Source organism: Rhinoderma darwinii, chromosome 4, assembly GCF_050947455.1.
Source record: "Rhinoderma darwinii isolate aRhiDar2 chromosome 4, aRhiDar2.hap1, whole genome shotgun sequence".
Lineage (NCBI taxonomy): Eukaryota > Metazoa > Chordata > Amphibia > Anura > Rhinodermatidae > Rhinoderma > Rhinoderma darwinii.
Window position 1 is genome coordinate 176,411,533 of NC_134690.1, and position 19,058 is coordinate 176,430,590.

The 19,058-nt window shown below is 39.7% G+C and overlaps 1 protein-coding gene across 6 annotated transcripts in view; it reads left to right on the forward strand.

The window, feature by feature from the left end:
- Positions 1 to 19,058, forward strand: part of ARHGEF10 (Rho guanine nucleotide exchange factor 10) — a 231,347-nt gene that overhangs the window by 161,012 nt on the left and 51,277 nt on the right. For all 6 annotated transcript variants that reach the window (XM_075861927.1, XM_075861926.1, XM_075861928.1 and 3 more), the window contains 6 exons: positions 8,572 to 8,687; positions 10,508 to 10,635; positions 10,758 to 10,858; positions 13,564 to 13,685; positions 14,062 to 14,148; positions 17,211 to 17,434. In XM_075861927.1, the coding sequence (XP_075718042.1) occupies positions 8,572 to 8,687; positions 10,508 to 10,635; positions 10,758 to 10,858; positions 13,564 to 13,685; positions 14,062 to 14,148; positions 17,211 to 17,434 (778 nt within the window). The remainder of the gene's footprint in view (positions 1 to 8,571; positions 8,688 to 10,507; positions 10,636 to 10,757; positions 10,859 to 13,563; positions 13,686 to 14,061; positions 14,149 to 17,210; positions 17,435 to 19,058) is intronic.

Here is a 19,058-nt window from a genome sequence, read left to right on the forward strand (position 1 = left end):
GGCCTCGTGACAGTTGTGCCATCCAAAACGCTGAAGCAGAGGCCATGCAATACTTGGCCATCTTCCACAAATATATTCTACACATAACAAACAGCTGCTGTCATACCAAAATCAAAATTTCTTGAGAGTTCATAGCATACTGTGTGTAAAAATATAACTTAATCGTTTATACTGGGAACCACCTTCATGTATCATTGCATCAAACCGTGATTTATAAGAAAAAATTTAATAAATATTCAACTTTGTGGCTGAAATCCATATTCAAGCAGACCCCCTATGCAAACCGTGTACTACGCAAAAAACTGTAAGGCCTCATGGCCACTTTTAGTTTTCTCTTTATTTTTTTCCGTCAGGGTGCTAACCGTTTTTTTTAACGGATAGCACCCTGTCACATTCATTTCAATGGGGCCATGCACACTTCCGTTATCTTAACGGAACCGTGCGGCCATTCCGTCAAAAATAGGACCAGTCCTACTCCTGTCCGTTTTTGACGGAACTGTCTTGGCCTTTGCATTGATTTGGTCCGTGAAACAACGAACTGCGCACGGGAGCTATCCCTGTGCAATCCGTGATTCACAGAACCGTCATTAGCGGCCGTTCAACAGCCGATGGAAATGTGCATGCTGGCCTAGATGTCCTTAAACCTGTAGGATGTGAGGAGTTCATACATACCACAAAAGTCTAAATTCACAGGTGCATGTGTTAAAGAAACGCCAAAAATACTTAAATATCTGCATTAACCTCTTACCACACCTTGACATAACTGCACGTCAAGGTGAGCAGTAACTTCACCACCTTGACGTGCAGTTACGTTTGGACTTCTAACAGTTAACTGCCGCACGGCGCTAAACCGCAGCGGCGGGTAACTGTGCAGAGTGTCTGCCCTGCTCTCCCTGTTGCCGATCAGCGGCCCATCACGCTGATATTGGCAATTAACCCCTTAGATGTGGGTTTAGAGCAGATCGGCTGCCCCCACATGCAATTGCAGGGGCTGCCGTTGGTTCTCATGGCAACCGGAGGCCAGACAATGGCCTCCGGGCTGCCATGTACGGAAGCCTATGAGGACCTAGCTCATAGGCTTCCTGTCAGAGTGACACTGACGTCACACTGACAGTTGGAATACATTACACTACCTAGGTAGTGTAATGTATTTCAGCAGCAATCAGAGCTGCAAGTCTTCAAGTCCCCTTGTGGGACAAAAAAAAAAAGTTTTATAAAAGTGTATAAATAAAAGTTATAGGAAAAAAGCATTTTTTGTTTTCGTAACTTATAAGTCTTTTATTATAGGAAAAAAATGAACACATTAAAGAAAGTACACATATTTGGTATTGCCGTGTCCGTAACGACACAAACTATAAAACAATATTTTTCCCGCACGGTAAACACCGCAAAAAAAATAAAAACCATGGCAGAATCACTGTTTTTTTGGTCACCGCCCCTCCCAAAATATAGAATAAAAAGTGATCAAAAGTCGCGTGTACCTTCTACCCCTTTCCCCCCTCCTTATTATGCCTCCAAAAAGTAAAATAAAGAATTTACAAAAAAAAGTTGCATGTACCTCAAAATAATACCAATAAAATCTACAACCCATCCCGCAAAAAACAATTCTTTATTTACCCCCCTCCCCCCACAGCTTACATATGACCCCGCATTATAAACTGAAATAAAAGTAATACCCCAAACAGAACTACTATCCAGCAAAATCTCCAAATGGCGCTCCCTCCCTCCGGAGCAATACAGTGTGCCTAAACAGCCGTTTACGCCCACAGATCTGGCATTGCCATACCTGGGAGAACCCAATTTAATATTTTATGAGGTATTTGTCTTCAATGGCATAAACTGGGCACAACATATTGTGCACTAAAATGGCATATCAGTGGAAAATAGTAATTTTCACTCTGCACCATCCGCTGCGCATTAAACAATTCGCGCACCACAGCTTAATAGTATGTCGTGGTGCGGGGGGGGTGATGTACAGAGCAGGCTTACGCTCTGAGCCCACGCCATACGCTTCGGTTGTTGGCTGTGTATTACAGTGGACACCCGGGACTAACAGACAGGAACATCGATTGCGCTGTTACGGGAGCCTGTAAAAATGACAATACACTGCAATACATTAGTATTTCAGTGTATTGTACCAGCGATCTAATGATTGCTGGTTCAAGTCCCCTAGGGGGACTAATAAAATGTGTAAATATAGTTATTATTAGTGAAAAAAAAATGAAATATTTAAAGTCCAATAAAAACAACCTTTTCCCAATTTATGTAAAAAAAACTCAAAATTGGTATCGCTGCATCCGTAAAAGTCTGAACTACTTCAATATACCATTATTTAACTCGCACAGTGAAAGCCGTAAAAAATAAAGAATTTAAAATCCCAAAATCGCTGTTTATTGGTCACCTTAGTTGTAAAAAATTTTTTTAATAAGTGCTCAAAAAGTTTTATCTACCAAAAAATGGTACCAATAAAAATTACAGCTCGCCCTGCAAAAAATAAGCCCTCGCATTTCTCAGCCGACCAAAAAATAAAAAAGTTATGGCTCTCGGAATGTGGTGAAACAAAACAATTTTTATTTTTTTTAACAAATAGTCTTTACTTCGTAAAATATAATGAAAAAACGATGTAAATTTTGTATCACCGTACTAGTATTGAGTTGCAGAAAAAAATTAAGTTGTCGTTATCACTGCATGGTGAAAGCAGTAAAAACAAAACCCAAAAAACAATGGAGGAATCACCATTTTCTCCAATTTCAGCCTGCGAATAATTTTTTATTTTCAATTTCCAGGTATATTAAATGGTGTCATTGGAAACTACAACTCTTCCCGCAAGAAATAAGCCCTCACACCATTCTATTGTCGCAAAAATAAAAAAGTTATGGCTTTTGGAAAGCAGGGAGGGAAAAACAATAAAGCAAAAAATGGATCAGTCCGGATAGGGTTAATTAATTTCTAATAAAACATTTATGACCACATGTGGGGTATTGCCGTAGTCGGGAGAAATTGCTTTACAAATGTTGGGGTGCTTTTTCCTCCTTTTATCCTTTTGTGAAAATGAAAAAATTCAACATTTTAGTGGAAATAATGTTGGTATTCATTTTCACGGCCCAATTCTAATAAATTCTGCAAAAGACCTGTGGGATCAAAATGCTAACTATACCCCTTGAAAAATTCATGAGTGGTGTAGTTTCCAAAATTGGGTGACTTTTGGGGGATTCCCACTGTTTTGGTCTCTCCAGTGCATTACAAACGCGACAACCATTCCAGCAAAATCTGCTCCCCAAAGTCCAAATGACGCTTCTTCCGTTCAGAGCCCTGCCGTGGGTCCAAACAGCAGTTTATTACCACATATTGGGTATTACTGTAATCCGGAGAAATTGCTTTAGAAATATTGTTGTTTTTTTCCACTTTGTACCTTGTAAAAAAAATTTAAAATTTCTACGTTTTTCAGAAAAAAAGTAGATTTTCATCTTCACCGACCAATTCCAAAAAATGCTAACTATCCCGCTAGATAAATTCCTTGTGGGGTGTGGTATCCAAAATGGGGTAAATTTTGCAAGGTATTTCACTGTTTTGGTACCACAAGACCTCTTGAAACTGGTGCCTAAAATATATTCTAAAAAAAAAAGGAGGCCCCAAAATCCACTTGGTGCTCTTTTTTATTCTGAGATCTGTGTTGCAGTCCAGTAGCACGCTAGGGCCACATGTGGGATATTTCTAAAAACGTCAAAATCTGGGCAATAAATATTAAATTGCATTTCTCGGGTAAAACCTTTTGTGTTTCAGAAAAAAATGTATTACAAATTAATTTTGGCAAATAAAAATTATTGTAAATTTCACCTCTAATTTACTTTTAATTCCTGTGAAATGCCTAAAGGGTTTAAACACTTTCTGAATGCTATTTTGAATACTTTGATGGGTGCAGTTTTCAAAATGGGGTGATTATGGGGACTTTCTTATATATAAGCCACTTCAGAACTGAACTGGTCCCTGAAAAAAGTATTTTGAAATTTTCTTGATAATATCAGAAATTGCTGCTAAAGTTCTAAGCCTTGTAACGTCGTAGAAAAATAAAAGGCTTTTCAAGAAACGATGCAAACATAAAGTAGACGTATGGGAAATCTTAACTAGTAACAATTTTGTGTGGTATTACGATCTGTCCTACAAGCAGATACCAAAATTTTGAGAAAGTTAGCAAAAATTAGCATTTTTCTAAATTTAAATGTGTTTTTTTCACAAATATTGAATTTATCGACCAAATTCTTTCACTAACATAAAGTACAATATGTCACGAGAAAATCTCGGAATCACAGATAGGTAAAAGCATTCCCAAGTTATTACCACATAAAGTGACACATTAAAGATTTGAAAAAATCGGCTTCGTCCTCGAGGCCAAAACCGGCTCAGTCCTGAAGGGGTCAAATAAGTGATTTATGTGGGCTCTATTTAAGAGCTGGAGTAATCTGGAGAATGATAGCCGAAAAGGGAAGGTTTTCCTTGATCCCTCTGCTAGATCCAGTCCCACGTACAAACTACAATGTGGAGCACAAATCTGTAAACAAGCCTGGAGTCCGTACCACCCAGCTCTGCCTCATCAAGTGGATTAATTATAATTAGTTAGAAGTGGTGACGGAAATTGAAGTTATCCTTGATTACATAGATGCAGTGCTTCTTTTTGTTGCGGTCTTGTGAATAATGCTGCATTTGATCTATTCCTTTCCACCACTATATGGTCAACACAGCCCTCCTTGTCCTGAAAGTTTCATCTTGTCACTATATGCAATGTGATTAAATCTCCTGATCGCATTGGATCACACTAAAATGTTCCCACAATAAGAGCATTCTTGGCCATTCATTACTCACTAGCGTTTCTGAATACCAATTAGCTGTCTAGGGTCTAGTCCACATGCTGCCAGGACTTCCGCTCAACGTTTGGTGAGATGTCATGTTTTGTTTCTTTTACAAACCATATACATAAGGATACTCTTCTTTTAACCCGTTAGTGTCCGCCAATACGCCTTTTCACCGCGGCCACTAATGGGCTTTATTCTGATGCATAAGCCTTTTTACGGCGCTGCATCAGAATAAATAAACAGAGCAGGGAGCTGTCAAATCTACCTGCTCTCAGCTGCCAGAGGTAGCTGAGAGCTGGGTGCGTCCCTGCTCGAACGTGTGAGATCGATATACGTATCGATCTCACCATTTTTGACTCCTCAGATGCGGCGCTCAATAGTGTGCACCGCATCTGGGTTGTTTTGGAGAGAGGGAGGGAGCTCCTTCTCATCCCACCGACACCCGGTGATAAGATCACTGAGTGTCTGTGTAAAGGGAAGTGTTTTATATATTTATATCTGTGTACATGTAGTGTGTGTGTGTGTGTGTGTGTGTGTGTGTGTGTGTGTGTGTGTATGTATATATATATATATATATATATTTGTCCCTCCAGAAAGGTGTCATCTAATCAGACAGCCTGGGGGATGTAAAACAAACAATGAACTAATCCAGGTAGCAGGAAGTTCCAACTGCCCTTCCATCCCCCTTCTAGATAATTGTATTCCATGAAGCCCAGGCCCCCCCCTTTCACGTGCATGAGTTGTGATGTCACACAAGTGTGCATGGGGAGGTTTAAAAGGACAAACAGTCCCAAAGTTCTCTTGTTCGTGCCACCTGGCTCCACTAAGGGACTCCACTTCCCTCCTGGTCGGTCTGCTCCTTGTTCCTGCTCCCTGGCTCCACTAAGGGTCTCCTCTTCCCTCCTGGCCTGCTCCTGCCTCATGGCCCTGATGGCCCCACACCAACCTTGGTCCAGATGAACTGCTAAGTATCTTCTCCCCTATACTCCACAGTAACCCTTTCCTGCACCCCCCACATTACCTGTTTACCCTTGCTACACTACCCTCCAGTTACCCTTGACCGGCACATCCCCAGGTACACAAACTCATTCCCCTTGTTTCTCCTTATCCTGATTATTAAACCTTAATGTATAGGGAAAGTGGGACAGAAATAGTGAGCGTGTATTGTATTGTAATGTAACTGTATTCATATGTATGTTTAGGTATGTGGGTGGAGGCATAACATAGGATACCGTGTTTATACTGTACTACGTATAGTATGAGTATACCCAGTATATAGGGGGTAGTAATAGTGGACGACCAAGTAGGTGAAACCCAGCTATTCTACCAGCCCTTTTACACACGTGGGTGAGCGTGTAGTGAGTATTCATTATATATATATATAGTTATATTATATATAGCCCTTTTTCATTGGCGAGCCGAGGCCCAAACTGTTTTCAATTTATGTCTGTGTTTTGTACAATAAAATTGTGTTAAAACGTGAACTAAGTTAGGCGGAGAGGCGTGGACTGATAACATACGTACACGGTGAAGTGTTGTGTTATACTGTGCGCATAGTCCTTTATCAGTCTGTGTCTCCGATGGCAGCCGGGGGCCTAATAAAGGCCCCTAGGTCTGCCTGTAGTGAATGCCTGCTAGGTCATGCCAGAGGCATGGCCTAGCAGATGCCTGTCCGTTTTAAACGGACAGGCAGTAATACACTGCAATACAAAAGTATTGCAGTGTATTATAATAGCGATCGGATGATCGCATATTAAAGTACCCTAGTGGGACTAGTAAAAAAAAAGTTTAATAAAGTTAATTTAAAAAAAAAGTGAAAAAAATGAAAAAGCCACTTTTTCCCCTTACAAACTGCTTTTACTATAAAAAAAAAACAAAATAAAGTAAAAAAGTTACGCATATTTGGTATCGCCGCGTCCGTAACGACCCCGACTATAAAGCTATTACATTATTTAACCCGCACGGCGAACGCCGTAAAAAATTAAATAAAAAACAATGGAAAAATTGCTGTTTTCTGTGAATCCTTACTTTAAAAAAAATGCGACTTTCTGATCACTTTTTATCACATCTACTCCAAAATGGTACCAATAAAAAATACAAGTCTTCCCGCAAAAAAAAAATCCCTCCTACAACTGCATCGGCGGAACAATAAAAAAGTTATGGCTCTTCAAATATGGAGACACAAAAACAAATAATTTTGAATGGTAAAAGTAGTAAAACATACAAAAACTATACAAATTTGGTATCGTTGCAATTGTAACAACCCGCTGACTAAAGATAGTGTTATTTATACCACACGGTAAACAGCGTAGATTTAGGACGCGAAAGAGTGGCGAAATTTCAGTTTTTTTTCTATTCCCACCCCCCCCAAAAGAAAGTTAATAAAAGTTAATCAATAAATAATATGTACCTCAAAATGGTGCTATTAAAAAATACAACTTGTCCCGCAAAAAAACAAGACCTTATACAGCTATGTCGACGCAAAAATAAAAAAGTTATAGCTCTTGGAATGCGACGATTGAAAAACTTAAAAAATACCTTGGTCATTAAGGTTTAAAATAGGCTGGTCATTAAGGGGTTAAAGAGGCAGTGAATTTTTTTTTTTTTTTATATTTTGTTTTTTAAGCCAGTTGGATGGGTTACCCAGTTGAAAGGATCTGCCAATTGACTTCTATATCTGTTTTTTTCTGCATACTTACACATTTATATCTCTGCTCAAACATGAGCATAGCATTATCAGTTTATTCTAACCATTAAACAGAGCATGAGTACCTGTTATCTTACCAAGTTTCCATTCTACTATCCGTCTTCTTAAAACTTATATCGTAACGTAGTGGCACACAACATTTATTGGATGGAGTGCCACATTGTCTTGCCACAGATGGTGGCAATACCCCTTAAAGGCGTATTTAAGTTTTTCTATACAGCTTGTTTAGCAGATTCTGCTTCTAAACAGCAGCATGAATTAGCGGTGGATCGTACAGCAGGCTGCTCATAACTGTGCAGTAGGAGACTGTGTACTGCTCCATCTTCTAAGCTCCTGTCTCCAATGTGAGAGCCAGCACAGTAGAATGTTATTTAGTCAAATACTGCACTATCATCGTTTTTGCTATATAATTGGATATACACTTTAATTGGTCTGAACTCTTTTATCTGCATAGGTGTGTGCATTTTTGTACAGAAAAAAGATATGGGGGAGGAATCCTCCAGCTCACCTGACACGTTGGTTGTGTGTCATGGACATCGCACGGATCCTCGTGTCGGTACACGATGAGTGGATAGCAGGGAGTAACAGGGGGTTGGATCCAGCGCTGTATAGGATAAAACGGAAACTAATTCCAAGTTTACTAATAGTCTATTAAAAAGGTCCATAGATGTGGAGTCCTAGTGTGCAGGAAGGAGTATCGATCCGGTTATGAAGCCTACGCGTTTCAGACGTGTCAGACGTCCTTAATCATGGCTTTGATTAAGGACGTCTGAAACGCGTAGGCTTCATAACCGGATCGATACTCCTTCCTGCACACTAGGACTCCACATCTTTGGACCTTTTTAATAGACTATTAGTAAACTTGGAATTAGTTTCCGTTTTATCCTATACAGCGCTGGATCCAACCCCCTGTTACTCCCATTTTTGTACACTTATATTTTCCTTCGATTTTAATCCGTCAAAATTCAGTTCATTTTATATATCATTTACAATATTATATCTTTATATCTGCAGATAAATTATACATGGGACCTGGGCAGCTTTATCAAGACTTACAGAATCTGCTTCACGATTCAGATGTCGTAAACCAAATCTCACAATTAATATCACAACTTAGAGGAAACTATCAGGTAAGCACTGCAGAATTTCTTAAATCTGATCGATCACCGTATCTGAGGGCAGCATATTATCCCCATAAGAAGGAGATGGAGAAATTTTTTTTTTTAAAAGGCTGTAAAAAAAAATAGATTCAGGGCTCATGAGTGTGGGAATCCCCATTTATGCTAGTGATTGACAGCCATTGAATATCCTCAGCATGCACATACATCAATTTTCATCTGAAGTATGTCTGTTTTAGAAATGTTTCTGTTATAGTTCCAATATTGAAATTGTTTGTACTAATAAAAGAGTGGCCAAAATGATCATTTTGAAATGATATACGGTAATTTAGGACATGAATATCACTATTATTGGAGAGAACATTTTTGAAGGGGACGTTTTATTGCAAAGACCGACCTTCGGCATCTCTGGTTTTCTTTTTTTCTTGGTCCTACCGTACCTTATATGAGACCATTGGATCTGGCCAGAATTCTTTTAAGTCCTTACCAATACGGAATTTCATTGATGAGGGGAACTGGAGTGGGTGAACTCTGGAGTCAGCCACTTATCCCAGTAGCTATTGTAAGACTAGACCTTCAATAGAACAAAATGACTACAATTAACCAGCAATTGTTCATGATGGGTAACATCTCATGGAGCCTTCCTGCACGGAGATTGACCAATCTAGAATGCAGTTTCTAGGCAGTCGCTGCTCTCCGAGATGCATATGGAAAGCTTGTGTCTAGGTTACCAGACACTCTGAAGATATCTGAGGAGACACACTGCGTGAGTGTAAATGTCATGTACCATCTGCGCCAAGCCTCACTTTACATCTTCTCATTTCCATAAGATAAACATTTTACACAGGGCTCAGCTTATCCTCATTCATCTCTTAGAGGGATACAAAACCTAATCATAAAAGAGAATGTCGAAAAAAAATATTCTCCGTCTGCAAGATCTTCTGCAAGCTTCTGAAACAATACCAGAAATTTTGGGGTCCATATCCATATCCCCAGTGTTGCTTCGTATTTTTATCAAGAAAATGTACTTAAGGGGATATTTTTTGCATGGCACCACCATTCAAATGAATGGATAACCATGTCTGCCAAAGTGGGAGTCACTCTCTTTCTTAGCGGATTTGACTGTGGCTAATGGAGGGATTCCTTAGTAGGAGACCCCCCCCCCCCCATGACATCTGGGCATGTGATCAGAAGTTATCAATGTGAGACACCCCTATTAACAGGTTAGTTACCTGGATTTCAGTCCAGTCTCTCTGTGCATTCTTAGAAGACGCTCAATGTGAGTCTCATAGAAATGCGTACACATAATCCACACATAAGATCCTGTATGATCCGAAGAGTCCGAGTCCCGTTCTACAACAGAGGACCGGAACAGAGTTAATCATTCACTTATAAAGCGCACGGACAGACCCTTTAAAATCACACAACAAAAAATTATTTTTTTGCTAGTTATATAAGTCTCTAATAAAATGGCTACAGTAATGAAAGAGTAAATAACAAATTAAATAAATGTTAAGTTTGAGGCATACTTGATATTTAACACATTTTTACAGGCTGCATTGAAGTCAGTTTTTCCATTCAGAATAAATTTGGTCCATATGTTTTAGCGAATAGTTGTAAGCAAGTCGCATAATAGTTTGAAGTTTTATACAGGCAGATATAAATCCGAGTTGTGTGACTGTCCCTATGGACTGTTGACACAGACTTATCTCATATGCAGTAGGTCTAGAAAAGGAAGCAGAGAGGACACTTTTTTTTTTTTCTTTTTTTTTTTAAATTCATATCTCCATTTTTTTTTTTAACTGATCTGTAGCTTTATATTTCCCTTTTAGAACTTGAATCCTGCAGTTGCCCAGGACTGGTCTTCAGGCTTACAAAGACTGATCTTGAAGAAAGAGAATGAAATACGAGCTGCAGACCGCTGCAGAATTCAGCTCCAGCTTCCTGGCAAGCATGACAAGTCAGTGGTATTTGTTTTTTATATTTTTACGGTCATGGTGTTCATATAAAGCATCATTTTAGAGGAACTGTAAATGTTTCCACTATAGATATTTTTTATCTTCTATTCTAAATGTGTTTCAGATCAGGACGATCCACCTTCTTTACTGCAGTCTTTAATACTTTTACTCCTGCGGCAAAGCAGTCATGGATCAATAATTTACAGATGGCTAAACTTGCTCTTGGTGAGTCAAACAGGTCCGAGTGATGGTTATGATGTAAAAGATCTCTTTCATGTGCCTAAAAAAGTAATTCACTATTTCTCCACGGGCACTTTAGCAGCAGCCGGCAATTTATTATTTGGAAGGTTGGAAAGTATGGATTGTGTTGGTCGCACCTGCCAGCTTTTTATTCTTAGCACGTATTATAATTTAGATCAAATTTATTTATTTAAGGTATTTTTCACACTATAGGATGCACCAGACCATAAGATATTCTAAAATTTAGAAGCTCGACCCCTTCCCGACGTGCCGTATATATACGGCGCTGTCGGGCAGGGCTTCCTGCAAAGCGCAGTACCATTACGTTGCGGTGGTAGTGCGGGCTCAGGAGCTGAGCCCGCACCATCACCGCCGGGTGCCAGCTGTATGTTACAGCTGCCACCCTGATGTAACACCCAGGACCAGAGCTAGCCTCCGATCCGGCCGATTAACCCTTCAGATGCTGCATTCAATAGAGATCGCAGCATGTGAGGGGTTTTTAGCCACCGGCACTCCAGCAACGTGATCTCTAAGTTGCCAGTGGCTGCAATAGCAATCGGAGGCCTAATACTGGCCTCCCAGTCTGACAGCAACGGAAGGCGGGGCCCAGTCTGACAGTAACGGAGGCGGGGCCTAAAAGGCTTCCGGTACCATCAGCAAGATGGCGCCGGCTCAGCTTCCGGCTCAGAAGCTGAGCCGGCGTCATCAGCAGTGGGTGCCCGCAGACACCCCGCTGTAACGGCAGGAAGCGAAGCTAGCTCCGATCCCTGCCATTAACCCCTTAGATGCAGCGATTGCTGCATCTTAGTGGTTTGTAGCAAATCGGCAGCCCTGCCATGCGATGGCAAGGCTGCAACTGCTACTATGGCAACAGGAGGCCTAGCAATGGCCTCCTGTCTGCCATTACGAAAGCCGATTAGGCCCCGACCGGAGGCGGAGCTTGATCGCCTTGCTGTCAGTGAATAACTGATAGTTCTAATATATTGCACTACATAGGTAGTGCAATGCATTTAGAACATCAATCAAACTGTTGGACCTTCATGTCCCCTAGTAGGACTAAAGAAAAGTGTAAAAAATAAAAGAAGTTTCAATTAATAAAATAAAACACAATTGCCCTTTTTCCCCCATCAAGTTATTTATTGAAAAAGAATAATAAAACCATATATTTGGGATTACCATAACGACCTGAATTATAAATAGATTGTTATTTGCCCCACGCAGTGGACGCCATAAAAAAAACCCCTAAAAAATACTGCCAGAATTGCTGTTTTTTTGGTCACTTTTTCTTCCAAAAATTTAAATACAAAGTGATAAAAAAGTTGCAAGTATCCAAAATGGTACCTATAAAAACGATAGCTTGTCTCGCAGAAAACAAGCCCTCATACAGCTCCATTGACAAAAAAATAGAAAAGTTATGGCTCTCACAACATGGCGACAGAAAAAATACATTCTTTTTACAAAAGTAATTTTATTGTGCAAAAAGTTGTAAAACCTAAAGTGCAATAAACTCGGTATCGCCGGAATCGTACGGACCCGCAGAATAAAGTTAACATGTAATTTAGAATTCATGGTGAACGCTGTATAAAAAACCCTAAAAAAAACTAAGCCAGATTTGCTGTTTTTTGGTTACCTTGCCTCCCAAAAAATAGGATAAAAAGTGATCAAAAAGTTGCGTGTACCCCAAAATGGTACCAATAATAACTACAGCTCGTCCCGCAAAAAAACAGCCCTCCTACCGCTACGTCTATGAAAAAATAAAATTAGTTATGGCTCCAATAAGTCAGGAAAGAAAGATATGCAGTTGTGCCGGCCCGAGGGGAACATTTCTTCTGTTTTCAAGTGGTGATTTATCAAGGCCCTAAAATTAGGGAACCAGGAAAGGGTGGGCCCAAACATATCCGCTGGAAGTGAGGGTGCCCGTATTCTACCAGGACAACACTTTCCCAGTAAAATGCTGTAATTGTAAATAAAATGATTTAAATGCTTCCTATAGTCTGAAAATGTTTGGCACTCAACACCAAATTTCTGGTTGAAGGTTATTAACCCAAAAAATATATAACATTTACAGTGCAACTCCAGCTTCTGAAAAAAACAATTTTACAATACTTTTTGCCACTGACTTTTTATACTTTTTAACTTCTAAACCATGAACCATAAAGTGGTTTTATATGACCTCCAGTAATATTTTTGCCAGATTAGCAGATATTCCAAATCATCAAGTTCGTGAGATGATTTCACATATACTGTATGTTCCTTAAAATTAGTAAATGGTTAAAAAATACATAATCGTTGTAAGGGCTTGTTTTTACACGAATGGGTGTCAAAACGGCTGTGAAAAACTGCAGTTTTTCACAGCCGATTTGCATGCGTGTGGGACCCGATTTCCCAGATCCCTCGTAGTCTATTGAGGGATCCATGAATACTGGCAAAAATAGGACATGTCCTATTTTTTCACGGGGCCGTTCACGCGGTCCGTTAAAAAAAACGGCCGTATGAATAGCCCCATAGAAGTACATTGATTTTAATGCAGCCGTGTGATGAATGTTAAAAAAATAAATAAATACATGTAACACGGCCGATTGTCCTGTTCGTGTAAATAACGGGGGAATACGGATGTTTAACATGTGTTAGTGATATAGTAAGCAGAGAAATGAATAATTTCATTTTATGTTGTATTTATTCTACCACAGGAGAGGAGAACCAGCTGGGTTGGTTCTGTCTCGAAGATGAGGGAAACCAGATCAAAAAGGAAAAACACCCTTTACTTGTTAAACACCTTCCAGTTATCATGTCGAAGCAACAGGAATTTAAGGTGAATGCTTTTTATATCGCAGCCGTTAGAAGTTGTTCTTGGTATATGCACAGCAGTTTAGATCATTTTTTTATATTATATTTTAAAATGCAATAACTCCATCTTGACTTGGCGTTCAGAGAACATATCCTGCAGGCCCATCTGGTCTTGTCAGTAAATATGTAACATACAGACAGTCAGATGCCGCTGCACATATTTTTAACAGCAGGCATTACTGTATGACCTTATTAATAGCACTATCTTACTGTACCTTCCGCATGATTAATGCCTCCTCAAGTTAATGATACCTGCTGTATATGATTCAAGTGTATTTATAGGGCCAGGTATGGACGTAATGTTCTTTGACCCAATTAGCATTTCCCTGATTTATTTTCAGATTGAATGTGCCGTCTATAATCCCGAACCTTATCTCAGTAGTGAAAATGATCCTGATACTCTTTCAATTCATCATGGATTTTTGTGGGTAAGAGACACCTCTTAAAGGTTCTGATTTATAACTAGCACTGACATTTTTTATACATATTTCATATTATCTGGTGATGTTTTATGATTTTTTTTTTTATTGTTCAATATGACACATTTGGCTATCTAAATAAAATGTGTTCGAACAATCTTTTAGAAACCGAATCAAAATTTGTGTTTTGGACCTTACAAAATTAACCCTTTGGGCTGCTAGGTGTTTTGGGCAAATTTTTTACACTTTGGACATAAACAAATAAAACCTGAATCATAAAATTATATAATCTACCCCCATACACATATATATTTTTTGAAAGACTCTTGGTACATTGTGAAAATGCAATCTAGCACTTTACATTAATGCAATTTTGTTTTGTAAAAATAATCCATAAACATTTATGTTTGTGACTAAAAGTCGGGCTCAAGCAGAGCATTACATGCTATACACTAGGGTAGTCACGATACCAGAATTTGGACTTTGATACTGATACTTTGTGTAGTATTGCAATTCTCGATACCAAAACGATACTTTGCCAACATTAATAAAAAAAAACAAAAAAAAGTTCTTCCATTTTCTGATGTGGGGCACGAGGTGTGATGAATTTTGAACCTCCATGTGCCTCACATTAATAGTAATTAACGATATCATGTTTCTCAGTCATAATGGACAACATTGGGTTAATGTGTGGTACATGATGGGGTTAATGACTATTAATGTGAGACACATGGAGGCTCAAAATTCGTAACACCAGGTGCCTCACATAAAAAATAAAAACAGCTTTCTTTACTTATTAAACAGTGTAAATATCAGAAATGACGATATAAATTTGTTATTCAGGTTATTACCGTTGCCACGATACCGGATATGTGTATATTTTTTGTATTAAGACCTATTTTAAAGTTTATTGTAAAAAAAATAAATGTGTATATGTGTTTTTTTTGTTGTGTTTTTTACTTTGCATATTTTAAACTTTAATGTACTGGCATATATCTATATACTGATTGTACATAGGCAGTTGTTAGGATATACCGAAGTATGCCCTAACAACAGGAAATCTGGTTAGACAGCCCTGACATCCTTCAATTGACCCTGGGCTGTCTGCCCATATATGGTACGTCTCGATCACGTCACAGGGATTCCCTGTGACGCGATCCAAGGGGCATCCCCTTTCTCATTTTCCCCTTAAATGCTGCGGACAGCTTTGATCTTGGCATTCAAGGGAATAGCGGCGGTGATGAGTGGTTTCTCTGATCTCTGCCGTTAGAGCGGGGCTGCAGCTGTGTAATACAGCCATTGCCCCGCTCCTGACAACAAGTTTGCATGTGTGGTCAACATGAGTTGATGTGACCAGTGCTGCACTAATGAGCGGCGGCGCCGACACTAAAGACAGAACATGGAGGTGTTTTGCAGTGAGGCCGCTATATTCTGTGTCTTCAGTGCCAGCGCTCCTTTGCGCAGCGCCGGCCGCATCGCCTCATGTTGACGGCGCGCGCACACTGGCAGTTTCACAGCCGCAGCCCCACTCTGACTAAATTCATGTGTTACAATACTATGCTGTGCGGCCGCATAGCTTAATATCGAAATACATTAACGTTATTGAACCGTTTGAGGGTGCACGGCATTGAAATAGTGTTGATATTTCTATGCATCGTGCAACCCTACTATGTGCCAAGTTTATATATACTACTTATGCCTATGTTAACATGCAGAGATGTTCACATAATTATGAAAACTGAAGAGACCAAAATTGTGCGATCCAGATGCCAGTAAACATTTGTGTCATGGAGTCAATAAATGGCCTTGTTAGGCTCGGGGGGGATTAGGTGTGCAACGGCTCATATTCTCACTCCTTTAGCATAGAATTAGAATAAATTAAAGACAGAGAGCCCATTTCTCAGATTGGTAAGGGGGAGTAATAATATGGGCAAGAGTTCCTATATTCCACCCCTGGGTTCAGTAGAGGACTTTACAGCGGAAGAGATGACTGTAACAGGCTGTGTCCTTTCTTCCTCTTGTCACTTACGACTCCCACTCTCAACCCTACACAGACACTGAACCATTTCATCCTGCTCCCTGACTTCACTGCTCCCTGAATATTGAAGCTACAGCTAATCTCAATGCCGTGTATTTTAGCTGCAGCAATGTCCTTGGCAGTTAAAGTGTTCATGGAGACCCACCAGAAGAAATTGATAAGTGCACTGCGGACAGATTCTGTAGATATTTCCTGTTCTGACTTCTGCCAGATGTATTCTTGTCATGGAGACCTTGCGGGAGATTTATTAAAACGGGTACAAAGGAAAAGTGGAGTAGTTGCCCACAGCAACCAATCTAGTCCTAGCGCTCATGTTTTAGAGGCTCTTTTGAAAATTATAGAAGCAATCTGATTGGTTACTATTGGAAACTGCTCCACCAGTTTTTATAAATCTGCCCCCTTGTGTGAATCCAAACCACCAAATACGACCATCTCCACATATATACACACATAAATTCAACTTTGTTAGCCTGTTAGAATCCACATATTCATGTATTTGGTAATTTGGCTCAAGACAATGTCTGCATTATTTCACTTTATCTGATCTTAGAAAAGAAAAATGCCATCAGAATGTCTCTGTAGTTCAGCCTCAAGCTTCGGGCCTGTAACTTGAAACAATCCTATCACAGCATAGAAGTCAGATATTGAAAAATAGTCTCATAGAAACAAATCAGATTCCAGTATTACATTACTTTTCTAGAGCAGCGCACACCCGTCAACAGCGCCTCCCGTACACTAGTAAAAATGTCCCACTTTAGCACAAAAAGCAGCGACCGCATGCACATCTGAATGTATAATGTGGTTTTATTGGTCACCCACATGCAATATTTTGACTTGTATAAGCCTTTTTTTTTAGCATACATAGAAAGTGCAAAGTATAACGTGCTCCCGAACTGCTCTCGTTTGCTGCTACTAATTAGAATGGCATCAGATGTGTTGGTACATTCACATGTAAAGATGCATAAATAATGAGTTCTGACCATGTCATGGTGTGGAAATGATGCCGTGGCTTTTCTGTGTCTGTTTCCTTTAGATTGGCAGCTGCACGAATCAGATGGGTCAGATTGCTGTTGTTTCACTTCAGAACCGTAGCCCGAAGGTGATCGAATGCTTCAATGTAGAATCCCGCATACTCTGCATGGCTTATGTCCCCGAGGAAGAAAGACACAAACTATTAAGTGGTGTCCCAGATAACCAGTGTGATCCTACCCGAGTACCAGATGTGCCCACTATTTGCCTGGGCATGGAAGAAGGAAGGTAAATGTTATCCATCAGGGTGTATCTCAGAGAGACTTTGAGATATTCAATTAGGAATCAAAAAGTACTTCCGTGATCTTGCAGTTTCATAGATATTACTTCTAAAAGTAATAACATCTTGAAAGAATATTTTATAGTTTGCTTAAGATAAAATTTCTTTAATTAGCTTGAAATCTGTAAGTTAACTTGAAGTGGACGGCTTTTAACTTTTCCGGTTGCCTAGATACCAGTATTTATAACATCTATATGCATATTAATACTCCAAGGCCAGATGTCTTAAATCATAACCGTAATATTATTAGCTGCAAATATTTTCAATCTTCCCATTTACATTTACAAAGCAGTCTATGACCGTAATAACATTTCACTTAGGTATGCATTTATATGAACGTTGCAGTACATTTATTCATGTACTTCTTTTATTCTAAAATTGATGTATATGTTTTTTCATATTTGCCACTATAGTGCAATTACAATCGCCCCCACAGTTTTTACCTTTGTCTTTGGTGTGACATAGTACCTTAGAAACAGATGTGCTATGTCCAAATGAGGTGTGAGCTAATGCATTTTAGTGTTTCTACAAAATGATGCCATTTATAATAACCGACACCAAGAAATCAGGAAGGTACTTACAACCGCTCATTTTTATGTATGCCATTCTACGGTATACAATTATCTATATTAAGCTGGCCATACACATAAGATAGCTGTTGGTCAAACTCGTTCACCCAACCTCTCTCTATTAATGTATAATCAATATGACAGAGGGAGGTAAGCTGCTGACAGACACTCCTGACCGTGTCATATCTCCCGAGACAACAAAAGAAGGAAATCCAGCATGCTCAATCCTCACCCCCCCCCCCAGTCTGCCACCACTGTACAGTCAGAAAAAATCCATACATATTACATTGTTAGCAAACTCCAACAACATTGATCTAATGTGTATGGGCAGCTTTAGAGTCAAATGCATTCACATTTCTGCTGGCTTCAGAGTCGAAACCCCTTATCACTCCTCACTGACTTCAAATGAGTTGTCCAAGATTCAAATATCTATAAATTTGGGTTACAAATTGCTAAATAACAAACTTTGCAATATACTTACTTTACCAATTCTGCTCCTTCCCCCGCCAACTGTTTCATGTATCTCCTGCCGCTTCTGTAACCACGGCGGCTAACCGTTACTATGGACAGTAAACTGCTGTATTTTAACTATAGACATCATGTCCGCGTATAAATATTGCAAACTGTAACGATGCCAGCTGGCCACAAGACGATAGGACTACAGTAGGGTCGAATTGTGAACCAACTGGACAGTCTTAGGCCCCATGCACACAGCCGTGCCCGCATTTTTGGCCTGTTCTCCCATACAAAGTATGGGAGCATGGACCGTAAAAAGGAAAAGATAGGACATGTGCCAAAAAGATAGGATACTTCTACGCCCAGGACAACTTCCCGTAAATTAAAGGGGAGGTGTCCGTGGACAATAGAAGTGAATGTGTCCGTAATTGCGGATCGTAAATGCGGTTCGCAATTACGGACAATTTCCAGTCGCGTGCATGGGGCCTTGGGAAAGAGAGTTATGAAGCATGTATCACAATACTGACCGACTACAGAAAACAAGGGC